Source organism: Pyrgilauda ruficollis, unplaced genomic scaffold (assembly GCF_017590135.1).
Source record: "Pyrgilauda ruficollis isolate IOZ18807 unplaced genomic scaffold, ASM1759013v1 scaffold23, whole genome shotgun sequence".
NCBI lineage: Eukaryota > Metazoa > Chordata > Aves > Passeriformes > Passeridae > Pyrgilauda > Pyrgilauda ruficollis.
This window is the reverse complement of record NW_024522539.1, coordinates 11,990,316-12,012,695: the sequence shown is the minus strand read 5'-3', so window position 1 is coordinate 12,012,695 and position 22,380 is coordinate 11,990,316. Positions and strand designations below refer to the sequence as shown.

General features: G+C 35.7%; 1 protein-coding gene across 1 annotated transcript in view; it reads right to left on the bottom strand.

Moving 5' to 3' along the window:
- Positions 1-22,380, bottom strand: part of UNC13C (unc-13 homolog C) — a 130,020-nt gene that overhangs the window by 64,455 nt on the left and 43,185 nt on the right. Inside the window, exons 9-15 of the mRNA XM_041469233.1 lie at positions 16,921-17,090; positions 15,980-16,095; positions 13,944-14,107; positions 7,207-7,357; positions 4,767-4,835; positions 3,409-3,498; positions 2,489-2,617 (exon numbers count right to left, since the gene is read on the bottom strand). Coding sequence (XP_041325167.1) covers positions 2,489-2,617; positions 3,409-3,498; positions 4,767-4,835; positions 7,207-7,357; positions 13,944-14,107; positions 15,980-16,095; positions 16,921-17,090 — 889 coding nt within the window. The remainder of the gene's footprint in view (positions 1-2,488; positions 2,618-3,408; positions 3,499-4,766; positions 4,836-7,206; positions 7,358-13,943; positions 14,108-15,979; positions 16,096-16,920; positions 17,091-22,380) is intronic.

Below are 22,380 nucleotides of genomic sequence, written 5' to 3'. Positions count from 1 at the left end.
ACCCTGGGTTACACACAGACACACCCTGAGCGTGCAGGGGCCTCAGCAGGACAGCATCTGCCAGTCCTTCCCCTGAGTGAGGGCCGGTGCTGACCTACATAAGAACCATTCCTTGTTGCTTTGGGCTCACTGATCTCAGTTCTCAGTCTCACAGCTCACAGTTCAGCTGTGCAGCAAAAACATGAACCTCCTGTGTGCAGAGCCATGCTAGGATGAACTCCCTCCCTCTGACGGGAGGGGACCTCACCTGGTGGGGAGAGAGCAGAGATAAGGGAAGGGTACTGAAGAAGGCTTAACGGTGGAATCTGGTCTAATCTGAGAGGCTTGGACACAATGCTAATGAAATGTTAATTACAATACTGGTTACTGCTTCATTATTATAACAGTGGTACCACAAGCCAGTCACCTGGATTGACTGGAAAGCCTCCAGAACTATAGGTTCAAACAAGCTGCATACTCAAGTGTTCCTAAAACCAAATGCACTTTCGGATATAATGATAGGAAACCATAAGAGGATCATGCTGAACAAAGTCTCCTTGTACAACTCAAGAGCTGATGCAGAATTCAGGTAGTCTTTTGAATTCATTTTACTCATCTCTCTATTAAAGAGAGTTATATTTCTGAGAATTGTGTCCCACCTTCTGGGAAAGAAAGTTTTACCGTCTGGCATTAAAATTACATGTGATTGTTGAATTTTTTTTAACGTGATTTGCTGTTAGAAATAAATTATTTTGAGTGCAATCTATTTATTTTAAATTTTGCATTTTACACTTCTTCACTAAAGTTTCTTGCACTGCTTTGTGATTGTAACTTTACAGAAAATTGTCTGCTTAAATTTTCCATGTAAAACTGCCCCTGCTGAAAATCTTGTGAACGAGAACTCAAGAGGTGCAGAAATACAGTGAAATGCAGTTTACCTAGTCTTCCACCAGAGTGAATATTTGTGGATTTTTAAAATTTTTTTCAGGACTTCTTATTTCTCCACCATTAAGTAGAGTTGTGTGAGAGTAAAATATAATAACAACACTGCCTGTTCTGCCTCAAATATAATTTGGAGAGAACCCTTACTTAAGCAAGTTTTACATTCTCTACCAAGCAGAAAAGCTGTAATATCTCTGCACTTTAAAACCATATTTTAAAATAGACAGGCTAAATGACTGTATGGATTCACATTAAAAAGTTGTGAATTTTTTGAATACAGATAAGCTTTTGCAGTTGTCACAATGCTTTGCAGAGGTAAGACTTCATCACTTGTAGCTGTTTACTGAGGACTAGAATCTACTGATAAACTGCAGGCTTATGTAATACCCAGCCTAGCAGCACTTCATATTATATTTACCAGACAAGATGAAATTGCTGCAAAGTAAACATTAGCGAAAAAACAGAACAGTTTATGACGTAAATAGACGTGATGCCTGAAGCTGCTCCTTCCACTAATTTATACTCCTACTCAGCCTACAGTGTAATCTGTTGTGGGATAAACACACATCAGCACTAAGTGTGGAGTGCTTATTGGTGCTGGTGAGAATTTCTTACATTCAAAGATATAATTAAGTTTTCTCACATAACAGGAATCCAATGTGAGAAAATAAATTCTCATTTCAGAAATGCTGAATAGCAAATATCACCTTTCCTAAAACACAGGAATTCATATTCTGGATTTAAGTGAAATATCTTTCACTTAAATTAATAAATAAACTCAAGTAAATTTTATTAGTATGAGTGTTCTTATTAATTATGCACACACAAAAAAAAGTGCATTTGCCAAAGAACTTAGTTAATTCTGTTCAAGGCTGGAATAGTCACAGAACTACCATTTTTGCAGTGTACCATCCAGAAAGCAAATATAATGTACAGGTGGTAATATGATAAAGAAGAGATGCTCCTTTAAGACAGTAATTCATTCTAACATTACTTATAGAATGACCATATTACATTAAAAAATAAAGAGTATTCTCAAGGATTTTGCATGATGTTTGGAACAAAACAAATGCTATAATTATTTTGCATTGATAGCTCAACCTGACAGACAAATATTAAGAAATCCTCTGCTTTCTTAAAGCAGTTGCTAAAGCTTGGATCCAAGTATGCATCATACTAAAATATAAGGCTGAAAAGACTATATAATTTTCAGCAAATTACATTTTTTTTTCCTAAAGCTACAGAAGTGAAATGTGAGATTTTAAATAACTGTTTTCCTGTTACAGATCTTAAATGAACAATAATCAATAAATCATCTTCCCCAAAATCACTGGACAATTTCACAGTCATGTCCAACTTGATGACTACATTTTGCAACTCATGTTAAACATTTTAGAGTTCATAGCTGTCTATGGGTTTTTTATGGTATGTTGCTCCTCCATGCATAAATAAAATGAAAATCTGAGTGCTTTGATATGAAGGAGCGCCAGAAGACTTTCTGTTTACTAAAGGCAAACTAACAATAATGATTGAGGAATAGCACAGAACAAGTTTATTTTGACCTTACCTGATCCACTAATTGGGAGTAGAGATCATAGCAATTGTCAAAAATGTATTTATAAGTTGAATCCAGGCAGGCTTTTACACAGTCTTTTACCACAGTACTGGCTCGAGGGGGGCTCTGCAATTCCAGGACCTAATTAAATATTTAATAAATGGGAGAATGTCAGAATTAGATTGAACACAAAAAATCCAAGTGTTGGAGTTCTGTTATACAGGATAAAAAGTGCTCAAATAAAGCAATGATAGAAATAATTAAAATTATGTTGAATTAAGGTAGATTTAGTTCAAAGATGCATTAAAACATTTGCAATTAGATTTTATCACTAAGTTTTATTTAAATTAAATATTTATTTGATGAAAGAGGCACGTGTGCCCAAGAGTTTACATCTTTAAATCTTAGGTTTTACATTTTATCTGGTTTTTTTTATTATTTAGGAAATATTTAAACTGTATAATATGTGCTTTCCTTTGAATGAGAATATCAAGCCAAATAGCAGTTATTTATTTAAAGCAAAGGGTTCATCTTTTTAGTCCATTTCAGGATACATTAATTTAAACTTTAACTTAATGGATTATTTTAATTCTCCTTATGCAGTTGCCTAATGCAATGAAATCACATGCTAAAGGTTGCTTTGTGTTTTTCTTTTCTCATTCAGTAATATTAATGTGTACCATTCCATTCCAAAAATATTTTCATGCTTGACCACTTAGATCTCAACCTTTGGAGAGACTAAAGCAAATAGCTATCAGATCTATTTTGCTGTTTGACTTGTGATTTTATTATATCAGTAGAAAACCCTTTTTATATATGACTCCTAAGGAGTTCAGCTAAGTATGCTTTATGTGACTTGACTTTAAACTAATTAAAAAGGTAATTTTTTTGTTTATTTCAGGAAATTTATTTGTGCAAGTAAAGGACAATACCTTCATCCGAAAAAAAGTAATGCTGGTAAGCAGATCCACAGTTGATTTCAGATCTTGGAGTCTTTCAGAATTGCTGGCAGGAAAATTATCCTGATGATCAGGGAAAGAGGAATCATGCAAGATTTGAGTTACAGGTAAAATCCTTGAACAACTAGTTAAAAACTCTCAAAGAAAACATAAAGTGCTGTTTGGAAGGATTAGAGATGTTCACATTGCCCAAATTCTGCCTGTGAGATAGTTAATGATGAACATCCCTTGGACATCAGCAGAAACACCTTTGATAATGCTCCTGCAATGTAATATGAATAATTCAAAATATTGTGATATTTCCAAAACATGGATGGAAAAAAAAAATTGACAAGAAGTTTGGGAACTGTTGCTACTGAAAATAATTTATGGGTTTTACATGGCTCATACATCATTTGTAGGCATAAATGCAGTTGTAAGCTTAATGTGGAAATAATATATTAAATTTTTGCTATGATCTCTGGGTTAACAGAGTGAAGTAGTGTTACTTAAGTAGCTTCCTACTAATGAAATATCAGCCTCATGCTACGATACTGTCTGGACAGCATTCTTCAAAATGAAAAGATCCTAGCATGAACATATCTCCTTCATGAAGGATATGGTCTTAAAAATGAAGTATGTGCAAGTTCCTTTCTCTCTAATGCCTTGGGGTTCTTTTAAATATTCCCTTTCTCCTCCAGTTTTGGAGAGCAGGCCACATGAACAGACAAATCCTTGACCTGGAGGCTGCCACTCCTAGAAGCTAAAAGGAGAGCCACATGTGATGAAGCCCTGACTTAGGCATTGTCCAAAAGTTTCATGATCCAGTGGACTGGAGAAGGAGAGGGAGATCAGAACCAAATGGTAAGTGGCAGGTACCCAGTGCCTGCTTTCCTGAAAGGCTGGTTTTGGAGCACAGCTCAGTGGAAGGGGATTCCATGAGGCAGAAATGAAACTACTTCCTACCAAACGGAAAAACAAGGAGACGACTTTTTCAGCATTACCAGGATCTTAGCATGCAAGTTGTAGCAAAGATGTCAGGCTCTCAGAAAAAATACAGCAGTAACTGCACTTTGCACTACCTGAGTCAGTGAAGGTAATTCCCAGATGAATTAATTTAATCAACTTAAAACCAGCTATAGACCAATTTAATCAAAGTTGTTGAATACTACTCTTTCTTGAATATGTGATAATCCTTTGACCCTTTCTTAGCTTTTGGAATGAAAATACTAAGTTTTTTCTTTTTGTCAGATTGGAATAATATTGGTGTTAAACAGCTTAAATTCTGTAAATTTTTGTTCCAAAGGATTTGGGGGTCTCACGTTGACTCAGATAGAATATGTTGTACATACCCTGTATTTAGATAAATCAATCCTCAGAGAATTGTGCAATTGATCCAGCAGCTTTATGAACTTTTCTCTCTGTAAAAAGAATACAAGAACATGTTGCACTAGAATTTGCAGGTTCCTGTAATTGTTGGGGGTTTAGAAAGCTTCTTTCCACTCTTATTTGAAAATCAGTTTGTTTTCCATTATTTAATATACGAGTGATGGTTTGAAACACTGTGTTTCAAGGCTAGGTGATGCACTTCTTTCACTTTATTTTCCCTTTCCATGTTGCATACCTGGTATGCATTAAACACTGTGCATCTGTGAAATACGTTAGGGAAGTCACAAAGATTTTACAATGCAACGTTTTCCTGTCTTATATTTGCCTTGCAACTGACTAAACTCTTGAAGAAACCACCCTCCACTTCCTTTAATAAGTAAGAAATGATGCTCATTTACTACAGAATTTGGTGCAAAGGTATGACTGAAAATTATACTTCTGAAACAGTGGCTTTTATAGGAATAAGTTAAGTAATACTAATACAATGAAATTATATTTTTTCCTTTCAAATGTGAAGATTAACTTGTTATCTTGAAAGATGAAGGAGCAGGGAAAGTATTTTGCTGTGAGATTTCCAGCTGAGTTGTGCCATTCTCAAGTAATACTAATGAGTTTCTAATTACCATGTTAGAACATATTCCGTAGTCTACTGCACAAAACTGTGAAATCTCAGCCTATGTGAAAACAGCAGACTTCTGGAAGAAGCAGGAGCTGGTAGCTCTCAGGGTGCACTGATTGTATCTGTACCATCCCTCAAATGTGATGATCAGGAATTTGAAAGCAGAGTCTGTGCACTGTCTCTCATCAGTGGAGTTCTAACCTACACCAAACCCCGCCAATTTGGCACAGTTCCCTTAAGGGATCAATCAAAAGAGAACTTTTTTATCATGTTATAAAGCTCTACTGAAATATTCAGTCAGCCAAATCATTCCCAGCTGTAGCCTCAGGACTAGAATTTGAGATGTTCTTTTTGATAAATGATGTGCAGCTATTCACTAACAAATGCCTTTTGACCCAGGAGAGAAGAATAATCTGATATTTTGCCTATAAGTCAATTGTTTGAAAAAAGAGCTCCAAATCTCTTTTAGTGATGCCTACTACTCTTTTTCCATCCATCTGTTGAACTATGAATTGGATTGGAATTGCGTCAGAGGCAAACTGTCATTACCAGCAGAGAAAGGACTTAATCTCTGCCCTGTCTGAGGACAAAAGTAGTTCTGATCATTAGAAAAATAGGAAAAAAGGATAAAAATACAGCAAAGCCATTCTAAATTTCAGAAGTTGCATCAAAGGTCGAATAAAGCTTGAACATGGAAAGAGAAGACTTGTTTCAACAAAGATGTTAAGTAATTCTTGTTTTACACATCCAAATGTATAATTACATAATTTTATCTTGACTATATGAAATTCATAATTCCTCTATTATTCTTATACTGGAGAAAAGTACTAGTGCCTCTAACACTACTTCAAATAAAATTTTTAATTTGAAATTTTAATGAGTATTTAATAAATTTTAATTATGATTAATATTTTATTTCATGTTAATAAATGGTATTTCATGAAAACTGTAACATCAAGTATATCTTTGATATTAGCCCTACAAATAAAAACCTAACTAAAAAAACAGGAAAAGGAAAGAATAAAAGCATCTTTCAGCATAAGATTGTGTTTATACCCTCTGTGTCATGCATAATACCAGAGCTATGAAGACAACGTCTTTGAATTACTGCTCTGCCTTACTGCTCTCAGTTCCTCTGAGAGTAGGTGAAGAAATCAGAATAAGGAGTGAATGGATCTTTATTTATTATCATGTTCAAAGACTAGGAAGTCCACGCTGTGAGATTCTTATCCACAGAAGAAAATCTAGCAATAACAAAAGAAGTATTACCACATCCTGAAATGCTACTATTCCTCCTAAAATTCCTGATACCTAAATCCAGGACTTGGACAATTCACCAGCAAAAATTTCAGCAGAAATAAGAGAAAGTCAGTTATTACGGATCCTTGTGAGAACAGCAGCATTTATGGCTACATCCACTAGGTTAACATGAGCTCACTGATGACACAGCCCAAGAAAGGAATTGCATCCAATACTTAGTCTAATGTAGTTAGCAGTTTGCAAGGCCCACTGCAACAAATCAAAAACCTGTTTGTTGGAGATTTTAGTACTGTGAACGTGTGCCAGTGCTTTCTACCCTCTACACCTCACAAGGATCTGAACAGCATCTTCTCTGGCTTTTATGATGATTGACTTTAAAGACTCAGGGTAAAATTTTCAAAAGCTAACAACCACCCTTACTCTTTAAAATTAGTAATTAAAAAAAATTCAATGTAGAAGTTAATATGTAATATAATAGGGGAAAGAAAGGACCAGAACTTTATTAAAAAAGAAAATCTACTTACCCCAAAGTTAGTAGCAGCAAAGCGATCTGAGGCAGATACATTAGTTGCTGCTGTTGTGTGAGCATAGAAAGCATTTATATTGGCCAACAATGTACTCATAACTGCTGGAACACCAGGGCACATGTATTTAGACGAGAGACAGGAAAAGTGCCTGAAATTCAAACAAACCAACAGTTATTAAAGATGGCAGGGAATCTGCTTCTTCTCCATTTATAATTTCTTTCTAACTCCAATGATGTAACTTTCAGGCTACCTCCTGAAAATTGTACAGATGTATATGAGGAAAATCCAGACATGTTTGGTACAGTTGCCACTTGTTGCGCATGGATATTTTCAAACTGGCCACATTAGATTCACATTCAGTTCTTACTCTGTTAATCCTAAACACAAAAACGTGACTTAACTATTTTAATTGCTATTAAACAAAACATTCATTATTAAAGAAAACCTAAAAAGCAAAATCTAACTCGCCATCATGAAAAGTCAAAGAGATCTATAGTAGAAAAATATTTAATTGTTGCCAACTAAAAGACTCAAACCAGCATTTTAGTGTGGCTTTTATTTTACCCTACATTATTAATGAAAGGTGCTTCAAGCAGTTTCTGGGTTCACCTTGATTTGAATTAGGCCATAACTGAAACTCTTCCACTTTGACTCAGGCCAGTAAAATTTAGGTAATCAGTCTGTTAAACCCGAAGCAGCCAAAACCAGAGGTGCAATGTAGCAGCACTGTTTACTTGTTTAATGAAACAGGAGATGCCTGCTGGAAGCATACAAAGAGCTTATAACACAACAAAACATGAGAAGTACAAATGAATGAAAGATCTGACACATGAGGAGGGTGAACATCATCATTGCAAACATAAATTCTTAATTTTAAGAACTATAATTAGGCAGGATTGGGAGAGGGAAAGGGATTAAGACTAAATGTACACAAATAGGAAAGAGAATGAGGGGGATTAGGAAAAGATGGTGGTAAAAATGGATGTACAAAGAGAAGAAGATTAAGAAATTCCAATCAGGCTCTGTATGACTGAAGGTCCTGATTTGGCCACATGCTCCTCTTAGCTGGAGACTCTGGCTCCTCTCTCCTGTTCCTCCTCAGGAGCATAAGGCAGAGCAGTGTGCTGGGCCTGAACCACCTGGGCACTAATGCCCTTCCAAGAAAAAAATTAACACAAGGTACAATTGAACTCTCCTGCTGAACTTAAGCCAAATACCCTTAATTAGTGTCACTGCCCAAATCACCTTTCAAGGCATTATTCAAGATTATTTTCCTGTGGGGGCAATTATTAATTGCTATTATCTGCATTTTACATAACTGAGAGAAACTGCTCAAAACTACACAGAAACCAAGCACATGGGCCAGGACTAGAGCCCAGCATTCCCAGCTATGTGCTCACGGAATAGTGTTACCAAACCTTTAACTCATTGCCAGTATTTTCAAGAAGTGCATTTGAAGACTGAAATGTGAATTCAACAAAAGATAAAGCCAGTTCTCTACCCTTCAGAAAAATCTTTCAAAACATATGTCACATGTTTTCTGTCAGGTAGAAGAATAATACTTTCCTTTGTAATAAAATACAATAGTGATGATAGTGGTTCTCACCAATAAAGGTAACCTTTAAAGCTAATAAAAATATCTCCTTATCTATGAGTAAGTTTGGGAAATATACATAGGGATGATCAGAACCAATTATCAAAAAATTGATAAAATAATTAATACTTTTAATACCGATGAACTTTAATTTCCAAAAGTATTTTAGTGGACTTAAAGGTCCTTAGTGCATGAGTAACATCAATCTGGAGATACAAAGGCGCTAATAACCCCAGTGGCCTTAGAGTCATGTAACACATGCTCTGCTGAGGGAGGAGGCAGGCAAAAGGAGCAGTCAGCAGCAAAGCAATCACTGAGATTGTCTAAATTGCCTTCAGGGAACATGACAGACCATGGAAATATTGTTTGGGTTAACATTTTAAGGTGTCTTCTGCAGGTTCCCCTAACAATTTCACAATGAGCTACCCATGACCTGTACTGAATTCTTATATTGAGAATAGACCCTAACTGTACCAATTTTTCACAAGGAAAATTTAAAGCAATTGCTGTAATTTATGTCCTTATTGTATCACTGCACTCTGTCACCTGTAATGTGCTTAGTGAAAATTGTGATAAAGCATGTGTGACAGATTTTTGTTTCTCTCCATCATTTAATTAAAATCTTTAATGTTCACAGGACCTATTAAGTACAAAAATACGGGTCATGACTCAGAGTGCTGATAACTCAGGTTATCAGCTACCTACAAGACACCTGGATTCCTTCTGCTTGCTAAAATGAATAAATCAAAGTAAACCCCTGTAAAAGTAAACCCCTGTCCTTGTTTTTGCAGGTCTTTGAAAATAGCAGCCAGTAGCATGAGTTATTAACAATTTCTAGTGGGCACATGATGTCACAGCAACCATTGCTAAGTCTCACACATTTTAGAGCAAGGTTGCACTGCATAAGCTGAAACCAGGCCTGCTTGCTCCAGCTTTTTTACTATGCAATTTTCTGACCAATAGACAGTGCCAGGGATTCTTCCAATATTTCTGCTAGCATGAATTAGCAAAGAAAGGAGTCTAATTGATGTGCTGTACTCATCAGTAAGCAAATGCTATCAATAAAAAATTAGTTTAATGGGCGATTTGTGTGCTTTCTGTAATGCTGCCACATTAATTGAAAACTAGCAGGAGAACAAGATGACATAGTTAGTGCCCATTAACCTGCTGGAATGAGAGCTATGTTGCTGATTGAGAATCATTAGGTTCTACCTGTGGTGACTCTTGCCAGTAAGAAGTAAAAATCTTAATAGAGCTTTTATTGCACTTGACTCTATTACACAGTAAATTCAGGCTGGTGATATTATGTGTAATTTCAGTGTCTAGTCAAACACTAGACAGATTTTTGCCTTCTAAAAAGAAGTAAATTATGTTGAAAGATGAATGACAGGAAAACATTTACTTTTTCTTTACTGCAGAGTGTGGCTTAATATACATAGGTAAATAAAGTTCCAGTATGATTCCTTCTAGACATTGAATTTACAGCATAAACTGCCATCAGTCCCCACAGTAATCAAAATAAAGGCCAACTGGATCACTGTGCTGTTTTTCCACTTTTTCTTCCTGCTTTTTGTGATATTTATTTTCCTCCCTATTGTCTCACACATCCATGCTTGTACTTCTGGGAATTACACATACCAGTCGTGTGGCTAACAGTGTTGGTCTGGCTGCTATCCATCAAAAAAACCAAAAAAATTTTCATCTGAACCATGTAAGAATGGCTGTAATGGTCTTGCTTTTCTTTTCCTAGTACAGACTCCATGAGGAATGGAAGTATAAAATAGTTATAAGAAAGAAGAGTGGATTATGTAACCTATCCATTTGAGACTTCAAAGGGCTGCAATTGCTGCAACAAAATCAGTATTTTTGTTGTATTTTACTTTGGGTTGATGGCTGTTTTTCTATTCACATGAATTCCACATTTGGTAACTTAAAGCAGATTTCCTTGCTCAGGAACTGTGCAGTTGTAATCCATATCTAGAGAGTAAAAGACCCCTTCTAAGTCAGCATCTTTAGCAAAAAGGTGTCTACATTTATCTCATAAAAATGTGGAGATGTTCCTGTCTCCAGCAAGAGATGCAACCACACCTGAATTCATTATCTTTCTAAGTTTGGTGAGAAAGGTCTCAATGGGGACAATGACTAGAGCAGACAGGTAACCTGTGTGATATCTCCTGGTCTGATTCCCACATTTCAGTATGAGTATAGTCACTGTATTTAGAAAATCAAGACTAAATAGTTGAAATATTATTTCTGTGCTCTAAAGGAATAGATATAAATAATTATTGAGGGCCAGAAGGAAATCTTCAGTGTTTATAAAGGGATCATAGATGACAAAGCCACCATCATGAACCAGAAATGATAGACAAGTGGGATTATTTATTGCTGTAGTGGAACAGGATGCCAAGTCACTTTAGACAGGGGTGCTTTAGAGAAGCTTAATCAGGTTTATGTTGTGTAGAAATGCAGAAAGGTATATGTTCCTACTCCAGCATATGGCATCTATCCATACTTAAAAGGGTCAAGACTAACTATCATTAAGTGGCACTGAAACTTTTAATAATAGCTAACTTTAAAACAAATATTAATACTAAAAATTAAATCCAGGCAAAAAGAACACCTCATTAGCAGCATCCTAAAACTCACATGACCTGATAAAGTGTAGATGCTCTCTGGGGTCTGGATCCTGGGGTATTAAAGCTTAGTCAGTTTTGCATTTACAAACACAAACATTTTAATTTCCAATGTTATCATGAGACATGCAGTAGACTCTGCAACTAGATTCTCAAGCAAAAAATTCTTACACAATATTCCTCTGGGCAAAGTGATTGCATTCAAATTCTCTCTCTGTCATACAGTAGAAAATTGCTTTTGTTTTAGTAGAAGATCTTTGTTACCAAATACAATCTGATAATTCTATTTTCCAAATCAAGAAGCTGTACATTTTCTTCCAGCCACTACAATTGTTCCAGAAGAAAAAGGTAATCTCATAAAATGAAATAAAACCAGGACATAATAGTCCAAAAGAAAATTCCTCATGACAAATAGACTTAGTGTCTTCACTACTCTTCTTCCCGAAGTCTGAATGCTCTGAGATGTGTCTGCAGATGATTCAGCAAAACAATGTATATGAATATATATTTTTCTGCAAGTATTACTTGAGATTACATGCATCACTGATTTTATTCCCAACTTAAATAGGCTGGGGCTGTTCCCTCAAAAAGGCAAATGCTCATTATTGACATGAAACATTTTAAAATATAAAAGGATGTGGGTATGGGGACAATGAAATCTTAGCTTTTATTTCTTGTGACTATCAATATTAAATTCACTTTCTCATTACACCTGCCTTCAGATACCTGGTTTGCAGTCAATAGCATCAAGGAAATTTGGGGAAAAGGTATAGAAGAAAGCAAGAACAAAAAGAGGACAAGGCAAAATAGGCCAATTAACTTAAAGTGGCTTGGTTAGAATTTTTAAGTAAGGACTCCCAAAAAATGTGTTGGAGTATTTGCTCAGCTCCATGTTAGATGTACAGACTAAATTTACTTACTTCCTATGAATATCTGTATGTTATGTTATTCACTGAGTTAAAAATAAAGCATCTTCTTTATATAAAAATATAACCTGTCAATTTCTACCACTATTAAGTAAAAAATATTTTATATACTCACATCAGTTATATTGCTATTTTTGCAATGCTAACTTTTGCAACATCTGAATTTCTAACACCAGTTTCAAAATGTTTTTGGAAAATTTTGCAGTACTTGAATACACATCTAGAGATGAAGAAAAAATTAAAAATAATTTTACAGTTAAAGTTGTCAGTCAAAAATACAGCCATGTTATACTGAGATAATCAACTACTGGGGCTGTAGTTAAGACAAAACTAATGATAAATCAGCCCTTTATTTCTTATGCAAATTGCTAATAACAGCCCTCCTTTGGCATTAATAGCTCTTAACAATTCATTTCTGGTCAAAACTTGAATTCATTTTGATACACACAGCAGGAATAACTCTATCACTTACATTTTGGTAAAAATCCCATACCATTTTAAATCAAGTTATAAAACTACGATAGCAGGATAAGTTAATAAATGACATAACAACCACACAGAGCTACACACAGAAACACAAATACTCATGAAAGTCAACACATTAATTCCTCCATATGTAGTTTAAATAGAAAACAGAGGAACTCTCGAGTTTCATTAATTATTATGTGCAATGCTGGGTAAGTTCCTTGAAGGAAGATCATTAAAAATGTGTATAGTAAAAAATATATTCCCTGATCCTCTCTTAGATGAACAATACAAGAAATCACAGACAGCTACATAAACTGAAAGACAAGCTCATTGCAATAGTTGGTGGTATCAATATATTGTCAAAGGAAAACTTCAGATTTTTATGTACCTTCATACTTATTATAAGACTGTTCTTTTCAGGAGGTAAAGAGATGCAAAAAACCGAGATATTTTCTGATTAAAAATCCCACTATATCAGGTTTCAGTAAGAAAAAGTTCTGTATTTTTTATTTATAGGACTCATTTGGAGTCCTCTGCTTTTCTACAGCTCCAGCAGGATATAGTTCTTTTAACCAGAAAACTTTTTGCTGGATAAATTGAGAACACATGATGGATCTCTCACATCTGCAGGCTCTGAGCTCGATGGTGATGTGTTCTAAGGTGTTCAGACAGCTACTTCAGAATGGATGATGCAGTAATGGGTCTCAGTACTGTTAAAAATGGTTTGCACAGATTATTTACTTATACTATGGAAGCTCACTATAGCCACTAGTGAGCTTCCATAGTAGCAGAAAAGAGTACAGAGCTTGTGAAACCCTGTTCCAGTTGCATCTGGAACACTGGAAGTCTTTCTGAACTGTGCTATATATCAGTATCATAAGGATTAAGGAATGCATTAGCAGTAATACCAGTAACAGCTTATAAAATGCTTATATCTTAAAGCCACTGCAGATGAGAAGCACTTTAATGAGAATCAGATGGACAAAATGATAAGAATTTCAAGTCAGGAATGGAAGAGAAACGGCAAATGAATTCACAAAGGCTTGAGACTCGTTACTTCCCTCAAACACATTGCTGACAACACAGCAGAAGGCAAGCCATGATGCTACTTACGTCATAGCTTGATAAATGTATTCAATCCCATAGCGCATTGCAAATTCATCCACAATTTCCTGTGCAACATCATCAAAGTACACCTTCCAGGCCTCGTCGCCTTTCACCTCGGGGATTTTCACCACACCGTTTGACTTCACTTCCGTCAGGTAATGGAACAGATTCTGAAGGTAAGAAATACAGTAGAAAAAGGCAATCCCCCAGCCAGGGAATAATGTGCTCTTACTCCACGATTCAGAAGGCTGAACAATTGCTTTATTAAGCTATACTATATTACACTAATACTATACTATATTAAGAGATACTATACTAAAGAGATACTATACTATACTAAAGAGATATTATACTATGCTAAAGAGATACTGTACCAAAGAATACTAAAGAAAAACTCATGACTGTCTGGACACAGCCAGGACACAGCTTTGACCCAACTGGCCAAATAAACAAAACAACCTTCACTGGTGTCCAATAACCAAATCTCTTTTGGTAAACAATCTCTGTAATACATTCCACATGTGCCAAACAACAGGAGCAGTGAATAGAGATAAGAATTGTTTTCTCTTCTTCTCTGAGCTTCTCACTGCCTTCCCCAGGAAAAATCCTGGGAGAGAGAATTATGTCTCTCTGTTCAGAGAATGTGAATGCCACATAGAAATGTTTCAAAAATGAAAGTTTGGCTTTTAAGAAGCATTCTGAAAATATATCCTACATATAGTCTTCAATATGTTGTTAGTCAATTTTTGAATTGTTTCTTTTTCCAAAGACTGGCTCAAACTAGTCAGCAAGCTTGTGATTCAGCACATTGTATCTTCTTGATATAAAGTCCTGTCCTTTAACTGGCACAGAAAGACTGCAACATAAAATAGTGCAGAAACTTCTCTTTTATATGCTCTTGTTAATGAATGAAATTATGGTATTGTAATACTTATTACAGAGTGTTTCAATTTCAATTGTATCTGTGACCAATAAATTTCAAATTCATTATTTAAATCCTTCAGTTACAGGGAGCTAACAGAAATACTGAAGGTGCCTCTCAAATTGTGCAAGGTGTGTAACAAAGCTTAGGTTTAGTACCCTTGGGAGCAAAGCTAGGATTTGACATTCATGGCATAGAATTCTACTCAGATTGCCTAGCTCCATATGTATCCACAAATTTGACAACTTCACATGTATCCACAAAATCCAACAGATTTTATTTCCAATTTTCAGTGATAACCCCTAAAACCTCAAAATATTTTCAGTTTTGCTAAATTAGCCCATAACTGTCTCTTGGATTCTCTTAAAGCATTTTAATATTGTCATTTACTTCATAAGTCCAGCATTTGCAATTTCAGGTCAAAATTGATCAGCACAAATGCCCTAAATATCTGATTTTACAAATGGTGAACAATGGGATTTTGTGGCTACATGATAGTAGTGAACTTTCAGCCATGTATTAGCTATCAGCTTTCAGAAACTACTTGCATTTCCAGAATAGAATTTCTACATGGATCACTATTTGAAGGCAAAGTAATCAATTACAAAGAAAATCTTCCAGAAGACACATCTATTTATCAGAGATGATTTTTTTCAATGTTGACAAAAGCAAACTAGATGAAAGGAAAATTAGATTTTATAGTATTTGTGTTTTTCCTTTTTCTCACTCTCTAAAATATGTATTACTGTAAAACAAAAGAAATCCTTTACAGTGTACTTCTGTAATATATAGAAATGTTTGTATTTTCCTGATATTAACAATCATGTATCAAAGTGCTAAATCAAAAAAAAAGTACGGGTAGAGTTATCTGGCTCAACCTATTTTTCTAACACTCCTGGCAGGAATGATCTGTTTGTTGGTCTTATGTTGTCCTACCCTTGCCTCTGACCCTGATGCTTCCTCAGCAATACAGAATGGGAAATCTAAAATAAACTTGTCCTCAAGTACAGCAGCAGTTATTTGTTTCAGTGCTCTAATGCTCTGTAGCCTTTTTTTTCTTTATCGATGCAACAAGTGAACAGTAATTTCTACACTGTATACTATAACTTCTCCAACATACCTCGTGTAGACAGGTGTACTGCACATGATAAGGAGCAACTTTCTCCTCTCCTTCAATTTCAACATTGATTTTCAGTCTAATGGCCCCAGAGACAGCTGATTTATCGGTTCGCTTTTCTGAAGAGTGGAAAAATAATACATTAGGAACTACCAAGAACACATGTATGTCACATGAAAAGCTCTCATAAATCATTCTGGTTTAATATTTTAAAGCCAGGGAGTCCTGCTGTTGAAAACAAGAATGTTTTTTAATACCTCACACATGGTTCAGGCCACAAAATATAATATCTAACTATGAAGTAAAGAATCTTTCTTATTTTATCTCCCATATTCAAACAAGGTTGCACAGCTATTTATTTACTACTTTCCCCTTTTCAATTGAAATTACTGTCATTTTCTACCTGACATTTGTACTAATTATTATTTTCCTTTAGTTATGAAGACTTTACCAACAACCTGGACTACTCTGAGTGTGATAGTTGATTCTGGAGTGTGCTCACCAAAGCTGCTCTATCACCTCCCCTCCTCTGCTGGACAGGGGATAGAAAATCTGATGAAAGCCCCATGGGTCGAGAGAAGGATGGGGAACGGATCACTCACCAACTACTTCCATGGCCAAAACCAGACTCGACTTGGGGGAAAATCAATTTGTTACCAGTGAAATCAGAGGAGGAAAATGAAAAATAAACCCAGATCTTAAAACACACCTTCCCCTCACCCATCCCTTCTTCACAGGCTTACTTCACTCCTGATTTTCTCTACCCCTTCCCTGCCAGTGGCACAGAGGGACGGGGCAGTATGGGTTCTATCTTTCATTTTCAAATCAACCTGTTATGTTTAATACTTTAAAAGTCATACATTGGCACCAAAGCTACAAATTTTGAAGTCACAAAGCTAAATACTCTACCTAAATTTGTTTTAAAAAATCAGTAAGAATCATACCTAAATTATACCATACATCCATTTCTCCACTCAGTGTTCTTACTTCAATGATTGTTTGCCCAAGGAAGTCATCTGATTCCTTTTTGAAATGCTGTTTTACTCTAGATTTGATATCATCATCTTCATCCCATACTCTTACTTTTATTCTATCTGTAGAGTTATGACATTCACTGGAAAAACAAAAATAAAACACAAAATGTGAGTGATATATAAACTACATTACTCTGTACTTCTGTCTAATTAATTAAACTCAATCTCCACACATTTGCTTAACTGCACCAAATGTCAAAGCACAAACAATTTGCAACATCCAGAGGAAAAAAAGGCCAATTCAGACTGCCAGGGACAAAAAAATTACTATGTATATGAGACTTACTACATATAAAGAGGATAAATTTATTGAATTATATATACATAAAGACTGCATTTAGGAATGTCAATAACTGCTCATTAAAATTTTTAATTTGAAATTCATACTTCTTTATGCTATTATGTAACAAATATCTTAGGAAAGATAGGTCAGGTTTATTTGTTTAGGAATGCTATGTAGTACATATAGTAAACTACCAAAGTAGTACTCTGTAATAATACAAAAAGCAAGAATTAAAAAAGAATATTTCCAGTGTGTGTCAGAAGCTTTTGTTAAAAACCAAGAAGTATGCACAAACATCCTAGCAAGAAAAGAAAGGCAATCAGAAAAACCCAGGAAAATAAGTAGCCGCTTTTTAAAAAAGATACACTAATGTTCTTCCCAACCTCCATTCCCTGGTAAGGAGAAAGAGTAGGGACCATGCCACGTTATAAAAACTTTCTTGTAAATTTAAGTGGCTTACTAACCCCTCCTGGGTTGAGTGGATTTGAGAAAGTGCTGGATGTATTGAGGGAATGAGGTGGCTTCACTTGCAATCTGCAGAGTACACAGTGGAAAAAATTTTTACTCCCAGCTGCACCCTGCATTTATTTGCAAAGAAGTGGAAAAGAAACTCTATTACTGCTTACTTCTATAAGGCACAATAAGGAATGTTTGCTATTCATTGGTGTAGGCTTTTGATGAATTGATTGGAATATCCCAACACTGACTGCAGAGGTTTGGGTTAGTGGAAAACTTTCTGCTGAAGTTTAACTAGTACGGAGCTGGCATCAGTTAAATCCATACCATACTTGTGCATCCATACAAAGTACTGTTTTTAATATCCATTCACTAGTGCTACAGAAATATTTTATATATTACATACCTTTGTTTGTCTTTAAATACTACTTTGAAGCATAGCTGCAAATTTTCATCTTCAGTAGGGCATTACTTTCACACTTGATTAAGAGTTTTCACTCGAATTCTATTCCAAGCACTATCATTACTTAGTGATCTGTCTCTGTTTTCAGTGTTAAAACAGTAATACTCCAACTTATCTTCCAAGCAGCACCCCTCAGGGGTATTCTAAGAATTAATTAGTGGTGGTAATGGGCTTTGGAAGTATAAAGTGCTGTAAATGGTACTATTATTGTCAAGGCCAATCAGATACTAAAAATGGCATGCACAGCTTTTACTCTACCACACTGTGACATCGTTCAGTATCACAGAAATCCTTGTGTCTGTATTCCATATTTTAACTTTGCAGATAATTCTTGTAATTAAAATGCACATTGTTCTGTGATTAGCAAAACTAATAAAGTGCAGTTTCCTTTTGTCTTATGACTGGCTTCCTTGACATCCAGCCAATCACAATCACCTACTGAATCTTCCCCCATAGCTGGGGTTTTCATAAATTACCCTTTTATGTGAACTCCTGGTATCTGTTATGGGGTGAGCTCATACTGAGGACAGTTAGTATCTCATCTCTCTCGAACCACATATTTTCACAGAACATGACAGACATACTATTTGGCAATCTGTGAAATTCCTCTGACCGATCACAAAATTCAAAAGCTATTGGCAAGGACATACAAAATATAGGAAGATAGAGATGGACCACATAAGCATTGCTGCCTTAAGAAACCAGGCTATTTAATTCTCCTGAAATCTAACTGTAAGTTAGTACTTAACATTGCTAAAGTCCTGAATTGCATTTAGCTGTGCACCCAACAGAAATAACTGACAGGGGATTTCTAGAATGACATAGGGAGATCTGTCACTGGTGAAGTATTTATGTGACCCTCATCACCATACCTGTGCTTTTAATAGGAAATTAAAGCAGGAAATCTTATTCCTGCTTTGATTCTCTGGCAGATGCTGCATATAAAAAGTCACTGTGTACTTCAGCACAAACATAGTATTTCTATTATTCTGGGACAACACAAATTTCCCTCTAATATACACTTAGCTGATAAAGAAATATTTATTCAGATGGTCAGGATTCCCTGATATCCTCAGTTGTCCTCAACATCCTTTTCTCCTTTAATCTTAGGTTAGTGAAACATGGCAAGACCTGACACAACCAACGTGTTAACTCATGCTCATCTTTGTGTTGAAACTTCAGCACAGAGTCAGCTCTGCTACCTTTGTAATGCTCCTGTGCAGGACCACAAAAATAGCATGAATTTGTGTTTAAAAACTGAAGAGTGGATGAGCAAATATTTCCTCCTGGCCTGCCCTGTAGCAGTGCGACTGCAGGGAGTTACTGCTAAAGTTACAGAGCTGTCTCTGAATGATCCTGCTTACCTGCCCAGACTCAGAAACAGCCCTCTGGAATGACATGCACGTTCTGCTTTAGTCACTACTAACATCTGTCCAGAAGTTCTGGCTGGAATTCCTACTTCTGTTTACTCCAGGAAAATCAGCCCAGGGAATTAAAGGCTAGACAACATATGCTAGTTTCAGTGTTCCTCTTCTAGCCACTCTGCTTTATATGCTCAGTAAAAGCATTCACAGAAGTAAGATACAGGAAGATCAGAAATGAATTGTTCTCTAGCACACAGAGACTTGAAGGCACTGATGCTTCTGAAAACTAGAGAATTTTCAGTCTATTCAGAGATGCAAGACAGAAGAGACAGTTTTAATAATTTACCAACAATCTGGTGACAGTACATTACTTTTGCATTTCCAGAATGCCACAAAGACATGAAATAATCCTCATAGAATTCCAGCTTATTCTAATGGCTAGAGTAATAAAACTGGAATAAAAAAGTATCTTTACAACAGTACCGCAATGTAAATTTAACATTAAATGCACTGGCATGATCTTACTGTACATATCCTCTGAGAGATCTGCACCCAGTGTTAAAATGACAACTAAGTGATACTGTGCTACCCTCAGTAAGTTCAGGAAGCCACTTATTGCTATTATTACCTTCACGTTTATTGTTATTGCTATTACTGCAAGCCAGAACCAGATCCACACCATTGCTAGGTCCACTGTTAGGTGTTCACAGACAGTTCCATGGTCCTTCAGGATATGCCTTTCAGAATTTCATTAGCCCCATTGTTGTCCGCATTAGCGCATTGTTGGCAAACCTTTTCTGAAGCCTGATTTAAACCTCTCTAAATGTAAATTGTGGCTATTACTTTTTGTTCTACTATAACAGTAAGCATGGAAAATACATTATTCCTTTCCTCTTTTCAGGAGAAAGGATGTGTTTAAAGACATCCTTACCTCCACTACTTGTCTCTTCTCTAGTCTGGATAGTCCCAATTCTTTAGCAGTGTTGTCACGGGCCATGCTTTATGATAAAGTAGAATGAGACTAATTATGTTTTTTCTTGCATTATTTTACTCTGTCATAACAAAAAGAGAGTTGTATAATTAATCTGGATTGACAGCAGTTTGAAAAAAAGACTCAGACCATGCATGCTGTACTCTGGAACTGAAAAATATCACCGAACAAATAATTTATCATTGGAATTGCTTCTTAGAGGTGTTCTGCTCTCTTGATTTGGGCTGAGGCTGTGAGATACAGTTATTTTAATTAGCAGAATGTCTCTCAGAAACTTGGCTGATTATTGAAGAACTTTTGGAATGGATGAGTCTCGTAAACTAATGTGTAGGCTTTATTAGTCAATTTGTTTTATGTAATACAATTCTCTGTTATATACTCTTGCTTAGGAGGCAATCCTTGAGCTATTTCAACAATTCTGGCAAAACTGTGTTTAGATATCACTGGAAACTGAAGCACTATTTAAGCAGTTAACCAACCATGCTATCCTTCAGGTAGAGTGAAGATCATATTTTTTAAGTCAGTTCAGCTGATCAAGAATGTACAAAATAACAGTTTAAAGGGACTGTGGTGAAGTCCTCTTGGCCACTGACAGTAAATATTACTTAAAATGAATCCACCAATCATTAATTTCAGAATAAATAATGTGCGAGTGCCATGGTTTAAAGTAACTCTAAAGAAGAAACATCTACAGCTGGATGACTGAAATCAGTTTGAGCAAATGTTTTCATGCACTGAAGGCAGCAATATAAATCCAATGAAAATATTTATTAGAACCCTTATGCTGTCTTAGTGACAACCAAAATAGGAAAAATAAGTAATGTAAAATAATCATCTAGTTATTTGAAAGATCTCTGTATTATACAATTGTATCTGGGGTATTTATGAATGGCCAGAGGACATGTGGTACCTGCAAAGTCAGCAAGGCAATTTGGAGATGTGTGCTAGCCTAGACAACACTGTCAGAAAAAACCGATTTCTATACGTCAGTAAGCAACTGTTGAAAATAGTCAAGAAAAGAATGAGAGTAGACTTTTATTATAGTGCATCAATATAAAGGTTTCTACAAAGCTGAAAACTATATAGCCAAAATACAGCTTCGTGTAATTAAAAAAAAAAAAAGCAAATGAAGTCCCTTTTCCTGTATCAGATACCACACTCAATCAGAAAGAGAAGGTGACAGCTGCAGAACTCTTCCTTAGCTCTGGCATTGAAAGAAACGTTCCTATCACTGATGTTTCACTGAAAAAGCCCCCAAAACCTCTTTGTTATCTCATTTCTAATAATGCCAGGAGAAAGGATCAAAGCCCTTAGCACCTATATTACATTCATTAAATGAACATCTGCTGACCTATTTACTTCTCTACCTTGTGCACCAAAAAGCTCTATTTTAGTTATGCTTTATGAGGTCCCCTGTTCAAATCTATGCCAGTGTCCCATGGTCATTTAGCAGGGGGTCAGGCTACATTTTGTCAGAAGCATTCTCTCACTGTTATCATGCAATCATTTCTGGGTTACGTGTGGTTCTAAGAACAAGAACACTACCCTCACTCCATGTGCTATGACAGAGCAAATGCACAGTGGGGAGCCAATGTTTTTTCCAAGTCCTTATTTTGGAACAGATGGGAAGACTTGAAAACTTGTTTTGGTATGATAAGTATGCATAAGACTATAAGATTTTTGAGACATCTTATTTCTGCATTTTATAATTTAAAAGTTATAATGATGGTTAACATTAGATTTTCAACAGGATTTAAATACCAATTACCACTAATAGAGCCTAATTTAAATAACACTTCCTGAGTCAATTAAA